The sequence below is a fragment of the Meles meles genome, chromosome 13, assembly GCF_922984935.1.
Source record: "Meles meles chromosome 13, mMelMel3.1 paternal haplotype, whole genome shotgun sequence".
NCBI lineage: Eukaryota > Metazoa > Chordata > Mammalia > Carnivora > Mustelidae > Meles > Meles meles.
The window spans coordinates 72,090,077-72,111,827 of NC_060078.1; the positions used below are offsets into that span (position 1 = coordinate 72,090,077).

Consider the following 21,751-nt stretch of genomic DNA (forward strand, 5'->3'; position numbering starts at 1 on the left):
AGACTCTTTTTAAAGTGCTCCAACAGACCAATCTAAATTTATTTCTTTTAAAGATTTTGTTTATTTGAGAGAGAAAGGGAGGGAGGGAGAGAAAGCATGGGGGTGGGGCAGAGAGAGAAGCAGACTCCCTGCTGAGCAGGGAGCCCTACATGGGCCTCGATCCCAGGACGCTGGGATGATGACCTGAGCCAAAGGCAGACCCTTACCCGACTGAGCCACCCAGGCATCCCTAATTTAATTTAATTTAGCTGGATTCCCACTACGAAATAGTCATGTCAATTTTAAAACCCCATTATATTAATAATATCTTTAAATACGTTGCTATAGATGATAACATATTTAACAACAAAAAAAGTTAGGCACACAGGGTGTTAATATATTGTAAATAAGCATAAAACTATTTGAGCCAATGGAAACGCCCCCGAACTCTCCCCATCTTTAAAGACATGGTCTGGCCCAGGCAGCAACGTATGCCAAGTTTACAAAATGAACAGTCAAACAAACCTTGGTTGTCTTCAACCACGTGATGAGGCTCCATGAACTCAGTCTGTTCCCAGGTCATTCACTAAACGCACAGCTCTCAGAGCTAAGATGTCAGCTTTTCTTCACAAGGTGTCCGGGCACACACGGAAGGACTGCATCTACTCAGAGGGAAGGCTTGGGCCCTGGCTTTCCTCCCAGGAGTTCGTGGGCTGAGCCGGACTCCAGAAAGGGGTGTGCCACCCAGAGGGTGTGCCCCAGCCAACTCAGGAAGAACGAGAAGTTTCCTGCATGATTCTAGCTCCTTCCTCGTGCACAGAGTCCTCACCCCCTTCTTCTCCCAACTCTGGCTCCCACCAATTCTGAAGACCACTCTTAAGAACACACCAGTTTCGGGGCGCCTGGGTGGCTCAGTGGATTAAGCCGCTGCCTTCGGCTCAGGTCATGATCTCAGGGTCCTGGGATCGAGCCCCGCATCGGGTTCTCTGCTCCGCAGGGAGCCTGCTTCCTCCTCTCTCTCTGCCTGCCTCTCTGCCTACTTGTGATCTCTCTGTCAAATTAAAAAAAAAAAAAAAAAAAAAAAAAAAAAAATCTTTAAGAACACACCAGTTCCCTGACATCGCACCTGCAGAAAATCATCCCTTCTGCCATTAAAACTTGCCCGGAATGACCCTCGGATTTCCCTCCACTCTGCACAATTCAGAATCCAGATTTTGGTCACTGTCATTTCACAATAACTCAAACACATGAGGCAAAAAAAAGAGAGAGAGAGAGAGAGAGATTGATCTTCCCAAGCCTTCTGCCTCCTTTTTTATCATTTAATGAATTATTGTCTCACCAGATGGGCACTGATTGCTTTTTTGAATACAAGGATTTAATAAAAATACTATAACTTGAGCAGGTTCCTTTTACTATCAGCCGGACTATTCCTCATGGCTTGGGATGTGGTTCCCTGACAACACACTGGTCTGAGGCAAGTCGTGGACTTTGAGCCGGTTTATATTAGGTACAGGCTGTCTGAAAACAATGACCTCATCCGGAAAGGCTCAGGAAAGAGACATTTTTTCCTTTAGTCAGGAATGCCCTGATGCTGGGTTGGATTACCCGCCACCCACAGCCCAGAGTTTCTCCTAGTTATTTTTGAACACCGGGGCTTTTGCAAATTGGAAACATTACGAAGATACAGTTTAAATGGGAAAAGACACTTAGGATAACTATCCCCAGCCTCTGGTTAGGAGGTTGGAGGAAACTGACATAATTGTTTTAAGTGTGAGGGTAAATCATTTAATTCCTGTAATTAAGATAAGCACCAAAACCATTCTGAGATATTAATTTAATATAAAGCCCATAAACTACCCACTGGAAGGAAAGACTACATGATCACATTGTTTCAATATCAAGTCTGATTAATTGCACATCCCTGGCTTACTCTCTTCTAGATGGCTTTTTGTTTTGTTTTGTTTTGAAATGGCTCTGGGGACAGCCATACTCCTGGATTACCCCAACCGCTCTCCTGCTAGCCCAGGCCACCGCCTGGAACTTTTTGCTTCTGATAACGTTCTCCTGACTTGGCCAAATCACCAGGCGCCAGACCAAGGATCACAACTGGACCACTCATTGATAAAATGCTTGGCATTCGCAGAGCTGTCTTATGTCAGCTGCTGCCAAAAGGCCAGTCACATTGATTGAAATCTTCTGATTACGCCTAATGCCTAACATTCTCATGACAGTGATTTCATGCTTTACGCTAATGGGTTTTTTTGTTAGTGTCTTGGGAATCTTACCAAACAGTGGAACAGAAGCCTTTCACAACTGCGGGTTTTTTGTTTGTTTGTTTTTGTTTTTTATTCTCATTAGCCTCATTTCAAATGTAATGGAAGCTAGTTTTTCCTATTCCCTTGAGATCTCAGATTATGATTCCTACCATATTTGACATGAAAGGGAGAGGAAGGAACCACTATTTCCTGGAGCTAACCCAGGACTCTAGCGAAAAGCAGCTTGCATGGGTTCCTTGCCTTTCGTAAGGCAGGACTGCCAAGGGTGGAGGGCAAGCCGATACTGAAACTGACTTTGGGAGCCATCAGCCAGTGCAAAGCAGTTCCTTCCAAGCCACAACCTCCCAGATTTGACTTCTGTTAGGTGAAGCACAAATACTTGGGTAATTTATTAGACTCCATGAACCAATCGCTCAAAAATGGTTTAAAACGTACAACCAGGGGCGCCTGGGTGGCTCAGTGGGTTAGGGCCTCTGCCTTTGGCTCAGATCATGATCCCAGGGTCCTGGGATCAAGCCCCGCATCGGGCTCTCTGCTTGGTGGAGAGCCTGCTTCCTCCTCTCTCTCTGCCTGCCTCTATGCCTACTTGTGATCTGTCTGTCAAATAAATAAATAAATAAAATCTTAAAAAATAATAATAAAATGTACAACCATTTTCTAATTACATGGCAATGGTACTTCTGCAAGGTCATTTAAAAATCAGAGATACTGGGGCGCCTGGGTGGCTCAGTCGGCTAAGCGTCTGACTCTTGCTTTCAGCTCAGGTCATGATTTCAGCATCATGAGATGGAGCCCCAAGTCGGCTCTGGAGCCTGCCTGAGATTTTCTCTCTCCCTCTCCGTCTGTCCTCCCACTCCCAACTCACATGCCTGTTCTCTTAAAAAAAAAAAAGAAAAGAAAAATCAGAGATACTGTTGTATGTTCCTTGCCGTACGTAACTCAATCATCTAGGAACCTCGAGTGCAAGCCTCTCCCTCAGAACCCCTCGGAACTCTTCCCAGGAAAGCAACTGTCAGTCAGCAAAATGAATGAATAAAAACGCTTTAATTTGCACAGTCACCTATATTTGAGGAATACTCGATTGAGCGCTATTAGACAGATTTCTTAACCATGGATTTCTCCGAGACATGAATACAAGGCATGTGTGCCTTGTAACTCTGTAAGAGAAGAATAAGATAAGCATTTCCTAAATTTATTTGGTCGGAGAACCCTAACCCCAGCACAAATAATAACTCCGCACAAAACCCTGCTCAAGGGAAGGAGAGCACTGGACAGGATTTTTGAGATAATTCCCTTCAGAGCATCAGAGATGACGCATCTTAAAGCTGGAGGACTGTAGGGACCGGCCGGAGGCGGCGCAGAATGCAGAAGCAGGTCGACTCCGCCCGGCAACGCTCGGCTCTGCTGTCTGGGGGCTTCGACGGGCCACGGCGCCCGGCTCTGTCTGCAGGGGAGGTGTGGTCCCAGAGATGCTGCGTGTTCTTAGGCAAACGGCACAGCTTACAACAGATTGTGTGACGAGACCTGGCTGAGGAGATGACGCCTACTCTAACGGGATGCAGGGCAGAGCTGAGAGAGGAAGAGCCGCTCTGGTAATGAAACACGCATGGGCCCGGCCTCCCCTTTCAAAGTCAGCGAGGAGAAAGAAACCTGAAGCAAACTGAATTCCATTAAAATAAAAAAAATGATTCCCCTGGGAAAGATGAAAATGACATTTCTTGAAAGGTCACATTCACGGGGCGCCTGGGTGGCTCAGTCGTTAAGCGTCTGCCTTTGGCTCGGGTCATGATTCCGGGGTCCTGGGATCGAGCCCCACACTGGGCTCCATGCTCAGGAGGAAGCCCGCTTCTCCCTCTCCCACTCCCCCTGCTTGTGTTCCCTCTCTTGGTGTATCTCTCTCTGTCAAATAAACAAATAAAATCTTTAAAAAAAAAAAAAAAAAGGTCATATTCAATAAGGAAGAAGACCCTTCCAGACTCTAACTAGAAACAGGGAAGAACTGATTTGTCATTCCCCTTGAACTTGTGTTCTGCTGATACTTTGTTATAAGCCCAGATGGTTGGCCCCAACCCAAGCTCAGCTGTGACTCCACTGGAAGGATCAACTTTAAGAACTGAAAGAACTTGGAGTTCACCAGGCCCTTAAACACAAAGCACTCAAGACTAGTCAAGACTAGAAGGGTCTTTACAGCACACAGGTATCGCTGTGCTAGGAGACCTAGTTTCTGCTTATGATTTCCAGGTGGATCCCATGTAATTATTTTTATGACTTGAAATGACATGTTAAGGACTTTACTAAGAATATCATTGCCCGGGGTGCCTGGGTGGCTCAGTGGGTTAAGCTGCTGCCTTCAGCTCAGGTCATGATCTCAGGGTCCTGGGATCAAGTCCCGCATCGGGCTCTCTGCTCAGCAGGGAGCCTGCTTCCCTCTCTCTGCCTGCCTCTCTATCTACTTGTGATCTCTCTCTGTCAAATAAATAAATAAAATTTAAAAAAAAAAAGAATATTATTGCCCATTACTTATGGTCACGTCTATCAGCTTCCTAAACTGCAAAGAGAGCAGCCTCATCACTATTCATAGCTCCCTGTACTGAGGGCTCTCTCTCTCTCTCTGCAGGCATCAAACAAAGATTCCCTCGCTGATTTCTTATAACCTTCTGAGGCACGCACCATTACGATCTCAGTCTTAAAGACGAGGCTGCTGAAGTGGAGAGAAATTGCCCCGGGTCACTCCCCCTGCGAGAGATACAGCTGTGGCTCAGGCCCAAGCAGCTGGAATCAGAGGCCATGCCCAGGATGCTAAGACATTGAAACGGCTCAGGGAGAATCATTTTATCAGAGAAAATGCCAAAGCCATCTCCGCCACACCTGAAATTATGATGAGTTGATGCAAAACATGAGTTTAGCGATACAAGAATTACTGCGTACCCAAAGGCTGCTAATGCTTTTTTTTTTGCAAAAAGTCTAGAATACTGAAAACTGGGGGTGGGGAGCGTTCTTATTATTGATGTCAAAAGAATCATTTTTTTCCGAGTCATTTTTCTGTTTTCATGAGATTCTCCTGAATTAATCTCATTCACAAAGAGATGCAGCCATTGGCTAGCACTGGTCTTCCCTAAGGTGGCGGTGAGGGGAGAACCATCATGGCAGACTGCTCCCTGTCTCGTACCCATGGTAGAGGGCAGTGTTTCCTGTTCGGGTTGGAGGTGCCAACCACACTTACTAGACTGGGGACAGGCAGAAGGACCCAAGTTCTTGACCTGGCTCCAGCTCACCAGTGATCCTTGGCCTATCTTCTAAACCTATAAAATGGGCCACTATTATGTGCTTTGTCTACATCAGAAGAGCTGAGAGACAACAAAACTCACCCATATTTTCTATCAGCCTTTTCTCTCCTCTTCTCCTTTTCTCCCCCTCCTTTCCTTTCTTTCTCGTTCTGTTTCTTTTTATTTTCCCTTTATTTATTTTTTTGGAGCCAGTATTTGTCAAAAAGGATTTGAGGTAACATCTCCAGCACACAGAAACCGGATTCCCCGCAGCAATCTTAGAAGGTAAGTACCTAGAAGAAGGGTGTTATTAATCCCTCTGTAACAGATGAGAAAATAAAGGCTAGAGAGAAAGTGACTTTTCTCAAGGTCACAGCTTGCAGACAGAGGAGCTAGGACTCGAACTCAGTTCCAAGGGTCGTAGTCACCATGCTACGGTGAGGTGTGATACAACGACCCAGTGTAACCAGCTTCAAGCCTTCTCCCTGCAGTCCTGCTGAAAGACTCCGCAATTACCCATTAACCAGTATCTAGGATGTGATTCCTGCAAACCTTCTCAAACAAAGAGGGAAGAAGTAGAAACAGAATGTACTTAGTGGCTGCCATCAGAGCCTTCAGCATCGCCCCCATTAACTAAGGAGTTGACAGTGGGAACTTGTTACCTCCTCGCCCCCTTACCTACTTTGTCTGCCTTGACTCTCGCTCCCACCTGCCGTCGCTGGCTACAGGGACAAAAAGGCCTTCTGTACTCCCTGGGAAAACAACAGGCATTTCTCCTCGGTGACTCATTTGACACAAATAAGCTGTAGGATCAGGGTGAGGGTGGGGGGATTCCAGTCTTCCTGTGCTTCTGAAAGAGCAGGAGGATAAAGTCTACAAGGAAGAAAATGGCTGCAGAACCAGCGGATTCTACCTCGCTTTCATTGGAAGAGGATGGAGTGTTTGGTTAAATCATCATGATTTACTAGAGTCTGGATTTTTTATGATTTCTACATTACTTTCCATTTGGCTCCGAAGGGAGAGACGACCACGGCATCTGTAAAATATTGCACACACAGCTTCGCCCCTAAAGAAAGGACAAGGGTATTTACTGACTGTGTTAGACACAGAGGTCTGCATTTTGGATGGAATTTCTTGTTGCTGGAGGGTAGGAAAAGAGAATAAACACGCAGAAGACACATACCTGCCCCAACACTGTTACTACATCATTCCGTCTCACTTACACCTTTGGCTGCGTGTACCTCTACCAAGCTGGTCCACTACCTCCTTGGAAGCAGGGTTCAGAGTTAGTGGGAAGAGAAAACATGGCACATTTCAATGAGGTTGCGAATGCTCCCTCAAACCGCTGACTCAATTCAACTTCCCAGCTCATTTGAGGGACTTTAACATTCTGTATGGCCCTGCCTAGTTAGCAGTTTACTGACAGTAAAACATTCACACTTTGCTTCTAACGCAAGCAACCATTTACTTATGGTCACAGGCAAACTAATTATTCCAAAGACTTTCCCATTGACTTTTGAAAATCTTAATGGTTTGTCTCTGCCTGCTTTCCACTTTCATTTGAAGATCCAAAGGGGGTTAGACTAGTTTGTAACTACATATATCACAACCTTATAAATCTAATAAAAAAATCAAAACAAGAATCTTTCTACCCTGTTCCAAATTCAAGAGGGTAAGTCTAGTGTAAGGGATTTTAATGATACAACAAAACAACAACATTAAGCCAATTAAGAATAAGTCAACCCTGAGGATGTCTTGCTAAATGTTTTTAGACTTCCTAAAAACCAAACTCTGGGGTCAAGGACAAAATCACCTTTAGCAGTCAAGTATCTCTTGCAAACAGAAGACTCTAGATACGCTGTGTTCCATTCCTGTGGGCACACAGACACGGAGGGTGTGGAATCTGGTGGAGGGAGGGGGCTTTAGATCATCTCGTCTGGGTGTTCTGAAGCTCATGTACAGAATAATCAGGCTTTTGAGGGACTGGGGGTGAAGGCTTGCTTCTGGTTCCCACCCCAACTTCCACCAAAGAAACTATGGCTCATCTGCTTCCTTCTCTGAGTTTCCAGATAAATCTTTATTTGAAGAAAGGGTTCTATAGCTAAAAATGAAACATACTCTTCAAAAAATTCCCCAACTGTCCAATCTTTTCATTTTTACAAAAGAGGAAAAGGAAGGCCAGTGAGTTAGTGACTCGTCCCAGGTCCCAGGATGAGTGAGCAGCCAAGGCAGGGTTACACCAGCCGCGGGCTCTGAGCAGCACACTCCAGTGTACGCACTCTCCCCCAACTGCCAGTTACACAGCCCCCAACACACAGACCCCCCGTCCTTGTCCTTGAATGCACTCAGGTCTGCACACTGTGGCTCTTCCCAGAAGTGCCCACAGCCCTACAATGCAGACTTGTGGTTGTGATGGTGGTCTTATTCTTGTCCTTATTCTCATCTTTATCCTTCTCCTTATTTTAGCATTTTTAGAGTACTAGAAGGCGGCAGGATGGTAGCAAGAGTCCTGCCCTCGGAAGGTAAAAATGAAACTTTCTGAAGTTTTGTATCAGTTGATAGAAAATAATATTAGGCTGATACAAGTTGAATTTATACTCAACTTAGGATGGAAGCAGGATGTGTCCTGCTTGCTGGGACCTTCATTCTCCAAGTTGAAGCACTTAGCAAAGCCCCGCTGGGCTCACAGTGTGGGGTCTAGCCCCCGCCCCTCCATAGTTCTAAGTCTCTGCAGTCCTTCTGGGGTTGCATTCCAGATAAACACCACAGTCCCTGGATCCGGGAGGGTGGGTGCTGCATTTCGTTACACACGATGAGACCCAAGTGGGAGTAACAAAAGCTGATAAATTAGAGTGAACTACTCTAGCTATCCCCGAGGTCCCTGATTTACACAGGGTTCCTTTAAATAACTCCTGAAGCGGTCCCCGTTGCTATCCACTAGGTGAGCAGTCTGAGCAAGTTGTTTTATCCATAAGTGTCTCAGTTTCCTCACCTGTAAAATGGGGTAATTATAGCACCTACTTTATGGGGTGTTGTGAGAATTTAAGGATACAGTTCCTGGTACATAGAAACCCTTATACAAATACTAGTTGTCACAGTTATTCTTCTTATTTAAAAAAAAAAAAAGAATAACATTTAAGTACAGGACAGAAAGACCAGGGGCAGGATAGTAGCAAGAGCTGGCCAATTTAAAATGAGAAATAAGGGGTGCCTGGGTGGCTTGGTCATTTGGGTGTCTGTCTTTGACTCAGGTCATGATCTTGGGGTCCTGGGCTCAAGCCCCTCATTGGACAGGGAATCTGCTTCTCCCTCTGCCCCTCCTTCTACCCCTCTCCACCCTCACTTGTGATTTCTCTCTCTCACAAATAAATGAAATCTTAAGAAAAACAAAAATAAAATGAGAAATGAAAACGAAATTGTTCTGAAGTTTAATGTAAATCAATAGAAAATAACCATGGTTGATAACAGCGTAATTTACAAATCAGGATCCTGGTCAGCCTCACCGTCTGTTCCAGGGTCTGGCTCCTCCCAGTCCACCTGGGGCATCAGCATCGCCCTATTCTGGGAACTCGTTAGAACTGCAGGATCTCCGGACCCAGCCCCACCCCTGCCTACCAAATCAGGATCTGCCTTTTAACAAGGTTTCCTGGCAATTTCCATGCATATAAACCCTGGAGAAAGCCTGCTTTACAGTATATACCGAGATTTCCCCATTTGTAGGTGAAAGGAATGAGACCTCACTTTTTTTTTAAAAGATTTTATTTATTTTTGAGAGAGATTGAGAGCCTGCACAAGCAGAAGCAGGGGGAGAGAGGGAGGGGACAGAGGGAGAAGGAGATTTCCCATTGAGCAGGGAGCTTGATATGGGGCTCCATCCCAGGACCCTGGGATCATGACCTGAGCTGAAGGCAGACGCTTCACCGACTGAGCCACCCAGGCGCCTGGAATGAGACTTCACTCTCTAGTCACATCTCCACACATTATCCTAAATCCTACACCCCTTTTCATCAGCCCTCAGGTTACACAGTTTCACTAACCTGAGTCTTAAAGCGGAAGCTCCTCTTACGGAACAGAGCAATAGCACAGGAGGCCGTCCAAAGCCACAAAGTCACCTCTTATTAGTAATGTCAGTGATTTAAAAATGTCATCATCGCGCTCGTCCGTCAACTAACATTTATCAGGCTCTTAAAGTATGCAAGGATTAATGCAAGTTTAACACTTTCCAGATGTTCACTGCGTACCCATAATGCCCTCTCAAGTAGGCATTACTCTCCCCATTTTACAGAGGAGGGAAGCAAGGCTCAGGGAGGCAACATCACTTTTTCAAAGTCAAGTTGAACGGGGGAAAGGGTCTTTCTGAAGTCCACTTTCTTATTACAAATTAAGGCGTATAACACCCAAATTACATCTCTGTAAAATGGGGAGCAGTGATTATGTCCCTTTGAATGTGAGGAAAACTGAGTCTACAGAATGAGAGAACGATGTAGAATCAACCACCGAGACCCAGGTCAGAACTTGGTCTGTCAGAGTTCAAGTTTCTCAAGTTAAAGAATTCCTGGGTGGCTCAGTCAGTTAAGTGTCTGCCTTTGGGTCAAGTCATGATCCCAGGGCACTGGGATCGAGCCCTGCATTGGGCTCTCTGATCAGTGGGGAGTCTGCTTCTCCCTCTCCCTCTGCCTGCCCCTCTCCCCACTTGTGCCCCTCTCTGTGTGTGTCAAATAAAATAAATAAAATATTTTAAAAAATAAAGAATTCTGGTGCCAGGGGCGCCTGGGTGGCTCAGTTGGTTAAAGCCTCTGCCTTTCGCTCGGGTCATGATCCCAGGGTCCTGGGATCAAGCCCCGCATCGGGCTCTCTGCTTGGCAGGGAGCCTGCTTCCTCCTCTCTCTCTCTGCCTGCCTCGCTCCCTACTTGTGATCTCTATCTGCCAAATATAAATAAAATCTTAAAAAAAAAAAAAAAAAGAATTCTGGTGCCAGAATTTCCGGTGATGGGGCACCTGGGTAGCTCATTTAGTTAAGTAACTGACTCTTGGTTTCAGCTCAGGTGATGAGATCAAGCCCCATGTCAGGCTTTGCACCGGTGTGGAGCCTGCTTGAGATTTTATCTCTCTCTCTCTCTCCCTCTGCCTCTCCCCACCGCTCTCAAGGAAAGAAAGAAAAGAAAGAAAGAAATGCCAATGATAATGCAATGGCATTGAAGAGCTCGGGAGGAAAGGACATACAAAATGGAAAGGACATTTTCCATTCATGAAGCTTTGCACAACCAAACCAAGGAACTTCACATTTTAATCTCAGCAGTCAAGAGCTCACTGGGGTGTCAGATTCTTTGGCAAATCAGAACCTCCAGATTTTTCTTGCCATGACTTGTGGCAGCTAGTCCCCATCAGCATATCCCAGCGAACATCCCACACAATTACTCTCGCACACCTGTGAAATTCTCCCAGGTATGGTCTCTCTGGTTTCCCTCGTGAAATTCAGAACTCAGCAACATTCACCACAGTCCTTCCTTGATAGCACCAGCAGCCTGAAGTCAACGATGCAGGTTTTAGAATCAAGAGGTCGGGGCTCCTTGGCCAGGCCCCAGAGAATGCCTTCCACCCTCATCCCTGAGCCCAGCAGGGAATGAATCAGAATTTGCTGACTTAAGACTCTGTATCCATTAGTGAGGGCTGCCACAACAGAAGACTACGGACTGGGGTGCTTAAGCAACAGAAATTCATTTTCTCCCAGTTCTGGGGGCCAGAAGTCCAAGATCAAGGTGTTGGCTGGCAGGTTTGACTCCCGAGGCCTCCCTCCTTGGCTTGCAGAGGCTCACCTTCTCTCTGTTGTCACCTGGTGGTCCCTCTGTGCATGGATGTGTCTAGATGTCTCTTCCTCTGTGTCCAAATATCCTCTTCTTGCAAGGACACCAGTCACATGAGATTAGGGCCCACCCTAGTGGCCCCGTTTTAACGTAATTATATCTTTAAATTAAAGGCTCAATTCCCCCAAAACAGTCACATTCTGAGGTACTGGGGGGTAGGGCTTCAACATGTGAATTCTGGGAGGACACAATTCAGCCTACACCACACGCTGACTGGATCTTGTCATTCATCACCACAAAGTCCTAGTGCTAAGCAGACTCATCCATTCTGGACTCAGTAAGAACAAGAATTCCTAATAATCTGAATCTCCCGGGCCCATGACTCAGGGCAACCGGAGGAAGAACGCAAATAGGGTTCCAGGTCAGACCTTTGCTTCTCCGTCTGTGCTATCAGAGACGAACAATTCTCGGCCTCACTGTCCACCAACACAGCCTGTCTTCTTCCCACCGCCACTCATCATGCGCTTTGGTAAGGTCACTCTGAGGTGGATTTTTTTAAAAATGTAAGTGCCCCTCATAAAACAGTCTGAGTCAGAGATGAACGGTTGCTAAGAAGTACGAGCTGGAAGGAAGAGCTGGAATCTGGCGGCTGGCAAGGCCTCTGGGGCCTGGGGGCAAAGCTCCTGAGCATGGGCTGAGTGAGTCCTGGGGAGCCGACCCGGGCTTCCCAGACAGCTGTCACGCACAGGAGGACAGCCAGGAGGCAGGAGCCAGCCCCAGGCTGGGCCACTGAGCCCATGCGGCCACCCCAGCCGTTGTCAGCGAGCAGGAGGGAGAAACACCAGCACAGTGCGAGCCTGTCAGGAGGGTCTGGCTTCACACACAGTGTGTGCAAATGGCTTCTAACGACGGATTGGACATGATGTGTTCGTGGGCACCTAAACCATCACGTCACAGGAACAGAGCCAGACGAGGGGGAGACTGGCACTTCACTATGAAAGAGAAAACCCACACGCATCACTTAGTCTAATAAACCTCCTTCGTTAGACTGCCCTACATTTCAATTTTAGGAATTCCACTATTCTTTACATCTTCAATGTTTAAACTTGGTTCTCCAAACCTATTCATACAAATATAAAATGCTATAATGCCCTTTATGGTTTTAAAAAATCATTTTGCCATTTCGCTTAGGTATGTAAGTGATTAAAGTAAAAATTGTCTTACTTCCATAAATTAAATATATTAAAGATTGTATTGTAGAGACCTCTTGTACATGCAGACCAAGACAACTACCATGGAAAATTATGCCAGCAAAGAAACAAAAGAAAAAGTCAATTGCCCAAATAGAAATTTCCTTATTAGTTCATTAACACAGTTGAAGGAACAACTAAGAATTACTAGATATTTAAGGAAAACAACCAGCACAAAGAGGGATTAAGATGAAAATACAAACATAGGATTCTAGAGAAAACATACGATTCATGAAACAGAAGAGAACCTAAACACAAACTCATATTCAATTCATATCCTTTAAGGTGTTTGAGAACACACTGTACCCATGAAATAAAAATGAGAAAAAATAAAAGGAGCCAGAGAAAAACAGAGTTTTGAGAAATTAAAAATCAGTATTAGGGGTGCCTTGGTGGCTCAGTTAGTTAAGCGTCTGACTCTCAATCTCAACTCGGGTCTTGATCTCAGTTCAAGCCCTGTGCTGGGCTCCACACTGGGCATGGAGCCTACGTAAATAAATAAAAATAAATATGAAATCATTATGAAAATAAAAATGTCAAGATCTCCAACAAGGTAGAGCAAAGTAAAAAAGATATTGAAAATATGAAAGAAGAATTAAGAGACATGGAAGAGGGTTAGCATCCATATATTAGGAGTCTCAGCAAGAGAGAACAAAGGAGAGGGACAATTCTCTGTTGGAAGACACTGGTCTTGATATGGAACAGGCTGAATAAGACAAAAGAAGAACAGCAAGACATGTCCTGGTGGAATTTCAAAACTCTGCAGACACGGAGAGATCTACAAAGAGATCAAGATTATCTGTCAGAGACCAAATCAGGCTACCAAGAAAGTAAAAGGATTCTAGCCGCCATCAGACTTGGCAGACCCTGTGGATGTCAGAAGATAGCAGAACAAAGCCTTTTGAGTTTTAAGAAAAACACGGCTTTGAATCTGGATATCTATACCCGGCCCATCGAGCATGTGGGCATAGTAAGTAGTTTTCAGACATGCAAGTATTCAATTTACTTCTCATGCACTCTTACTGAAAAAGTTACTTGAAGATTAACTCAAACAGAAGAAAAAAATTAGGGGTGCCCAGGAGGCTAAATCTTAAGCCCCTGACTCTTGATCTCCACTCAGATCTAGATGTCAGGGTAGTGAGTTCAAGCCCCACACTGGGCTCGACACTGGGCGTAAAGCCTACTTAAAAGAAAAAAAAGAAGGAACTATTAATCCTCCAACATAAAGCTACTGATTCCAAGAAAACACAGAATTAGTTTAAGAATTAAATGGGGGTGGCTGAGAATCCCATAACAGCAGTTATGACAGATCTAGAATCCAGTGAGTCCAAATTAGAACATGGTCAGGGGTTCCAAGAAAGCATCTTCAAAAAATATATTTCATTCAACAAGTTAGTATCATTAAGAGGGTGGGAGATCTTGGTGATGCTATTGATATGTACATTTTGCTTAGGGAGAAAAAAAAGGATTGGGATTAAAAGCTCTATGTAAATTAAAAATCTGTATAAGAAAATCACAGTCCAAATGTGAAGCAAATGAAAAAATTACATAATTTTGAGCAAAAAAAAAAAAAAGAATTTGGCAAAGGGCACTTTGATGACGAGGCTTCGATAAATGCCAGAACATTCTCTTAGAGTAAAAAAGTCTTAGTGCACAAAATCGTAATTCCTTCTTTATAGGTCCCATCACATATCACTTGTGCAGTTGAAAATATTTATGTAACATCAATATTATAAATGCTTTCTACTGGTTTTCGGAGCTAAAAATCAGCTCATAGGCATGCCTGGGTGGCTCAGTCATTAAGCGTCTGCCTTTGGCTCAGGTCATGATCTCAAGGTCCTGGCATCAAGCCCCGCATCAGGCTCCCTGCTTGGCGGGAGGCCTGCTTCTCCCTCTCCCACTCGCCCTGCTTGTGCTCCCTCTCTCGCTATGTCTCTCTCTGTCAAATAAATAAATAAAATCTTAAAAAAACAATCAGCTTATAATAAATATGAAAGCACACAAGTTGGCAGATTTCAAATATTATAAACCTTGACAGTATAAAAGCAACTGTACCACACAGCCCAGAGCAGTGGGAAGGCAGGACAAATGGGTCAGAGAAAAAAGTGAGGGGAGAGGGGAAAATTCCCTCATTTCATATCACAGGGAGTCAAGAGGTATTATTTAGAATCAGATGAAAAACAGCTTATCATTTAGAGTTAAAAAGACAACCAATCATAGATGTAAAACTAATGAAACTCTGGACATGAGTATTAAAGGTAGTTATGAGACATGGTTGAAAATGTACAAATATTATTTAGAATTATAGTGGTACCCAGCAAAAGTAAAAAATAAACTTTTCAAAGACAGACAGTTATATCTGTTATAAAAGGGCAAACCCAGGGATCTGTGATGGTTCATTATACTATTTGGGTCATGTTTATGACCAAAATCTTCAAACATAGGCAGAATAAATAAAAAACACTGAATTTTAACTTTGTAATATGGCAATTTATGATCAGATGTTTAGAATTCCAATATTTAAGCTTAAGAAACTGAAATGGCCAATTTCTATTCTTTTCATTCTTTCTTTTTGAATGGCAGGCAAAAATTTTAAATATTTCAGTGTCCTGTTTTCAAGCTTTCTCTCTAAATACCACACAGTATGTGAGGAAAGTCTTTACTGCTATTAATCAAAAACTCAAATTGCAATCACTAATATATAGCCTTCCTAAAACATTGGCTTTTGAAATATCATAGATATTTTAATGAGTTATAGGAGAATTTTAATTAGATGAATACAACTTATGGGTCTTGTGAATATCAACTTGAGAACAGAATGTGCAGAATTATAGGTTTTAATGATTAAAAAATTGGCTTGTACATTAACATCAATGTTTTCTATATTTCTTGTCTTTAACTAATGGTTTGTCATGACTATGTGTTGAGTCATATATGAGAAAGAATAAAAACACTGTAAAATAGCATAACACCCAGTATCACTAGAAGTATTCATATAAATAATAAGTCAGCCTCACCACTTAAGATACATTTTCCCTTACTAGGCATTCAGAAACTCGCAAACCACTCGTTCTTAAAAATATTATCTAAATGATCACTTTATTTGATGAAGAAATAATGATACCATTATTATTTTTAAACACATGAACTCAAGGAATATCTAGATAAATTAATTCAGACATCTGTAAACCCTAATAAGGGAAATTCTACCACACATAATTTCTGCTGAGTAAAACTTGATTGTTATGATGCATGGAAGAGCCTTTGTGAAATACTGGAAGGTTTACAATCTTAGATATAAACAAAGTAAAATCATCTATGTGCCTTCAGCCTGGAATGCCCTTCATACCCCCTCACAGACATACTCTCTACCTACCGGTCCAAAGGATTTTACTCGCCTTTGACACTCAGCTCTAAGACCACTTCTTCCTTGAAGCTGTCCCTTCAGATCCTAGTCTAATTCGTCACTCTACCTACTCTTTGTGGCTACAAGCCGTTTATCTAACCTCGATTACAGCACACTGACGTCAGGATCATTTGTCTCTGTGTGTGTTTTCCAACAGATGTAGGTTTTCAGTAATGGCGGAAGAAGGGGGTAGGTATTATTATACCCATTCTACAGATGAGAAACCAAAGACTGAGAAAGATGAAACAACTTCCTCTCAGCTCCCATCACCTTCAGCGGAGGGACCAGGATTCAGCACAAACTGTGTGCCCAGCCCACGCTCTTAAAGACTACAGGAGGACTGCCCTGAGAGATGTCCATACAGCTCATAATTGGGTCAGTCACCTACATCGCCTCCAAAGTATCTGGTCTGTGCTTTACACATTACACATTCTATACATTGAATTTGGTCTTAGTTTACATGAAATACTGTGAGAATATGACATTCAGTTAAAATAGCTCATCAGTCACACATCTGAACAGAGTTCAGAAGGCTCCGGAACTCGGGCTGGGGGCATGGTCCACCACCACCCTCTACTGGAGAACCAAGTTCTCACAGGAAACTTGCATGCCTTCTCACTGGAACAAGCTTGACCCCTTTTCAGAGTCAATGTACTCTATCCCTGAGATATCTGTGGATTCCCCTCGTAGAGACAATGTGTAAAGTGTATACTCACATTCCCAGACACGCCAGCGAACAAAAGCTACTGGACATAGCACCCATGAAACAGGAACCACTTCTCAACAGTGTGTTTAGAACAGCAAGGACCGACTTTCGAACAGGGATATTCTATGCCTATGAGACTGTATGCCTAAATTCAGGCTGCCACCTCCCATCTGTAATTTACTTGGCATTTTTTGGTTTGGTTTTTCTAGTTACTTGGTGATTCAAACAATTTCCCATTCTCTCCCCCGCTCCACAACCTGCTCTCTCCCTATTTCTCTGCCACATACATTCTGTCTCCTAACGTTACATCTCTAAGGTACTTTGGAGTGAGTAACAAGAGATTAAATGTAACCATATAAACTATGAAAATGTAACTGTATAGTGCTTCTCAGTAGACTGTTTTCAAAAAGGGGGATTATCTATAAATCTGTTCAGCCAGTTACAAAACCAGAAGTTAGGATGTGCATTAATTTACACGTCGGCAAAGACTTCCTAATACCCAGTTTCAAGCTTTTTTAAAACTGGTTATAGCTCATTTATTTTTTATATAATTTTCAATAAAGGGATTCACTGGCAAAGCCTACCTTCAGTCAGTCCGAGGGGAAGAAAGATTAACTTAATGGCAGGGCAAATCAGCCTCCCCCTTCCTGAGTGGCTGTGGGGTCCAATTTCTTTTTTCTGGCATGCCTGGGAATGTGAAAGTACACTTTGTTACAGGCTCTTTCTACAAAGAGAATCCACAAATTGTTTCCAAGGATAAAGATTTAGTGAATCACCAACTCTAATAAGGAGTCAAGTCCAACTTCAGTGAGTTCTGATTCTCAAAGACAAACTCATGAATAGTTCATAAGCCAGAGGAGAAAAGCTGCTTTATAATTCTTTTCATGTAGACTAGTCTTAAGACCTTTTCCAAAGGATTGGGTAATTGTGCCAAACATTTCGGAGCTCTCTGGAGGACCTTAAGCAATATGGTGAGGGCATAAGAAATAGAAGTTTGAGTTCCCCTGTTTCCTTAGTAGCAGGTCTGGTTCTTAAACTAAACATGTGCAGAGTCACCTCAAAATCCACTGAGAAATGTCTGCTTCATGCCATGACCTCTAGGCAGAAAAGTACTTCGATACAGGGATATTTGTGCTCACGCTCAAAACTTCTGGGCGAGAGCATAGGAATTCTTTAAATTCTAAAACCAGACAACAGGCAGAATCCCGGCTTGACTGGAATACACCAGCCTGAGCTGTGTTCTCCAGCAGTAGCTTATTGGCAAAGGCTTACGATCAGCCTATGAAGCCGACAAGTATACTTGCTAGACATCATCCTACAGCCCCAGCCAAATGTGGGTCCCCAGGAGGGTCCTGCTCTGATCCACGAAGGGATGGGTCACTGGCAGGCACGATGCAAATTAGCTGGGAAAGGCAAAGACCTGGGAGAGTGGAAACTGGAGGGAGTACTCCAAAAACCGTTATTAGCAGAGGTCGGACCTGATGAGTATGAAAGAAGGAAAAAGGAACCGGAGGTGGGCAGTTTGGGAATAAGCCAACACAGGAGACCAATAGGAAATGGAAGAAGCAACATGTCCAACAAAACTGGACGCTGCCCCTTGGCAAGAGAGTCTGTACCATGACAGGCACAAAAGAAATGTGCTCTCCCTTAAATATGGTGCCATGTGAGGGTGGAAATGCGCAAGAGAATGAAGCCACAGCATCTTCCAAAGACAATCATTTATCATTTTAATTTATGCAGGGAGCCTCAATACTCAAAATCATAACAAAAATTGGAAATTGTCTGAAGTGTCTTGTTTTGTGTGCAGAACACTGCAGGGCAAGGGCCGTGGCGTGGGTGATGGGATACGGGTGTTGATCAAATTGCTTGTATGTATTAGGTATATAATAGGAATATATTGTATATATTCCTTTAGGTTGTTTTCCAAGACAAGTAGCCAATGGGTCAGGCTGGTCCTACTACCTCGAAGAGAAGGCCATGGCCATTTTTACCATAAAGGACTGGATCCATTGAAAAGTCACCAAGTCAAACTCACAGCTTCAAACCTGAACCTCAAGACTATGCTCCTTCTTGATGTCAGCCTAGAATCTGATGATCCATGAACTAGAATCTGAATCAATACATGATGAGGCAAGGAGACACGAAGATTCACTACACACAAACAAACACAGCAAAGGCTAAAGGATGAGAAAGGCTTTGGGAGTCACACAGATTTAGGCACAGGCTCTCTTCCTAGGACAGACTTCATATATATTGTTTCTTCACAAGGCTCTTTCTAGTATCCGAGTCACATAAGTAATATTGTATTAGCAGCAGCGTAGCTCAGTCATCAACTGATCGACAAAGTGCTGCGGGATACTCTTGTCAATCAGTAAATCCTATACCTTGGGTTCTTCTCGCTTAGGTTCCCCAGCGATGTTGATGCCAAAGTTGACCCTGAGGTACAAGTCAATGCACCTTCCAATACGCTGGAAGCACAAACTGCAGGCAATTACAAACCCCAGCGCCTGTTTCTTTTCTCCTGGTAGACCAAGTGCAGCTTGCCGTCGAAAGGAGGGGCGAGAACCACTTCCAGACACCCCTGTGATGAGGCCCGAGGCTAGAGACATCCAAGACAACTGCTGAATTACGATCGGCAGAAGAAAGGTCACAAATGAAAAGCTTTGGGGGAAATATTTTCCTAAAAGCAGAGAACTTGTTCTGTGGTTTAATGTGCAACATTCCCCACAGGGGTTCCTTATCCTAACTCCATATAAAAAGAATGACCTGCTACTCTGATTCGTTATGTTTCAGAGTTTTGTTCAACAGTAAAAAAAAAAAAAAAAAAAAAAATCTGAAAGCCTGCCCAGTACTGTAGAAAATCGAAAACCGAAACAGCATCTCCCTAGACCTCCAGGAAGCCTATACACTTCTACTCACACAGAATGGAACCTGAGAGGCCAGCTCCACCAACAGAAATACAAAGTGAGTCGCTGACGTCATTTAAATCTTCCTAGGAGGTGCCTGGGTGGCTCGTTGGTGAGGCGTTTGCCTTCGGCTCGGGTCACGATCCCAGGGTCCTGGGTTGCAGTCCCGTGTTGGGAGAGACCCTCTCCCTCTGCCTGCTGTGCCCCCTGCTTGTGCTCGCGCTCTCTCTGTGTCAAATAAAAAAATAAAATCTAAAAAATAAATACGTAAAAATAAATAAATCTTCCTAGTAACTGCATTTAAAAAGTAAGAGGAAACATGTGAAATTAGTAACAATTACTTCATCTAACCCAACATATCAAAACACACTAGCCCTTCACCAAGGACCTAGCAGCCACGTGCAGCTGGGGGCTGTCATCTGGCCACTGCGGTCAGAGGTCAGAGGATCTCGGAGTTGTCCAGTTGTCAGGATTTGGCTCTGCTTTGGATGACAAATCTGAAGCTACCGTGGCCTTCCTGAATTTTAGTCCCTGCGAACTGACTACCAAACCGCCCTCAGCGTTTCACTAAGCCACTTTGCTGGTGGCTCACCTTCAAAGTCTCCTTTGAGGGCGGGTCTTGTATGTGTCCCCATGTGGTGCCACAGACAAAACTGCCTCGGTGACGGGAAACCTGATGAAAACCTTCCTTATCCGTAAGGACTGACCCAGAGAAGGACGGCGGGGGTGAAACGCATGCTGGGCTATCTCTAGTGATGCAGCCACTGGCACATTCTTCAACAAAACGATGTCAGCGGGCACCTTTCCAAGGCCATCCTGGGCTGGTGAGGCAGCGACGCCCTCTGACGCGGGCACAAAATCTCCCCACCTGAAAACCAGCAGGGAGTTCCCTCCTCCTGCCTGTCCAGTCCTCTCTCTGCGCTCTCTCTGCCACAAATGTGTCCTGGCCAAGCATGAGGCCAGGGAAAGGGACCCTCCTCTTGTGCGACTCCAAACCACAGGGGACTGGTTGGTAGAGGCAGAAATGACACCCACAAAATGCTGTATTTCTGGTGAAAGAAGAGGCAAGAGGGGACAGAAGAAAAAGTAGAGAAAATGCAAACGAGAGAAAGAGAATGAAAGAATAGCAAATGAGTTAATTTTAAAAAGAAACACTTCTTTTCCTCCTATATTTGAGGAAGAAGGAGAGGAAAGAAGGGAAAAAGTGGGGAAATGGAGGGACAGAGGGAGGGAAGAAGGAACTGGAGTCATAAATAAGTAATAAAATCCACCTATCCTAAAAGTCAACTCTACGTAATAATAAAATCTAGGGTCACACTCTCAGTGCAGGAGTGAGGTAACAGACAAGCTTTCTAATATAATTAACAGAAGCGGATTTATCATGAAGCTAATAATGCTTAAGCTTCAGGGACCCTTACTTGCAAGGACCCTTTCAAAGTCCTAAGAGGATCCGTAATATTTTTCACATGGCCACATGTCCATAAAATTTGCACACACACACACACACACACTTACACACATACTCAAAGATTATTTTAACCAGAATCTTTTTAAGACCGCCATCTCTTGGGGCACCTGGTGGCCTCAGTCAATAGAATGTGGACTCCTGATCTTAGGGTTGTGAGTTTGAGCCCCACGCTGGGTGCAGAGATTACTTAAAAATAAAATCTTCACTAAAAAAAAAAAGACTGTCATCTTTTTGCATTTTGACCCCCCCACCCACACCCTTTCTGTAGGTTAGTATTGAAGTACCCAGGGTATATTTTAAGAATCCGGCTAAGGAGCAGCTGAGTCAGAAACATTTAGTTTGGGGTTTCATGGAATATATTTATGGGGCTCATGGTCACTACCATGTATAGTTACATTTTATTACTGTTGCAAAGTGTCATGACATGAAGACGTGAGACTAGAGGTCATATGATAAGAAGTGTCCCATGGCATCCAGCACAAGAATTGTGTGGGTACTGGAAGAGAAACAAAGTTTGAATTGTATGAAAGAGAAAAATGGTCTATGGGAAAGATCTTCTAACCATCAGACATGTAAAATCTAAAGTAAAGGATTCAGTCCTCATCAATGGCAGAGTTTCTTTTCTATCATGAAACAGACAGAATTATAAATGTAGCAGACATTTTTAAGTGGGCACATGTGAAATAGAA

General features: G+C 43.9%; 1 protein-coding gene across 10 annotated transcripts in view; it reads right to left on the reverse strand.

Annotated features, from left to right (window-relative positions):
• Nucleotides 1-21,751, reverse strand: part of ABLIM1 (actin binding LIM protein 1) — a 305,845-nt gene that overhangs the window by 225,794 nt on the left and 58,300 nt on the right. For 2 of the 10 annotated variants that reach the window (XM_046027516.1, XM_046027511.1), the window contains exon 1: nucleotides 505-701. The exons of 1 other annotated variant lie outside the window; for it this stretch is intronic. In XM_046027516.1, coding sequence (XP_045883472.1) covers nucleotides 505-562 — 58 coding nt within the window. In that variant the 5' untranslated portion in view covers nucleotides 563-701. Of the gene's footprint in view, nucleotides 1-504; nucleotides 703-21,751 lie in introns of those variants that run through there. 7 more of the 10 variants (XM_046027521.1, XM_046027519.1, XM_046027510.1 and 4 more) reach the window with 6 other exon arrangements.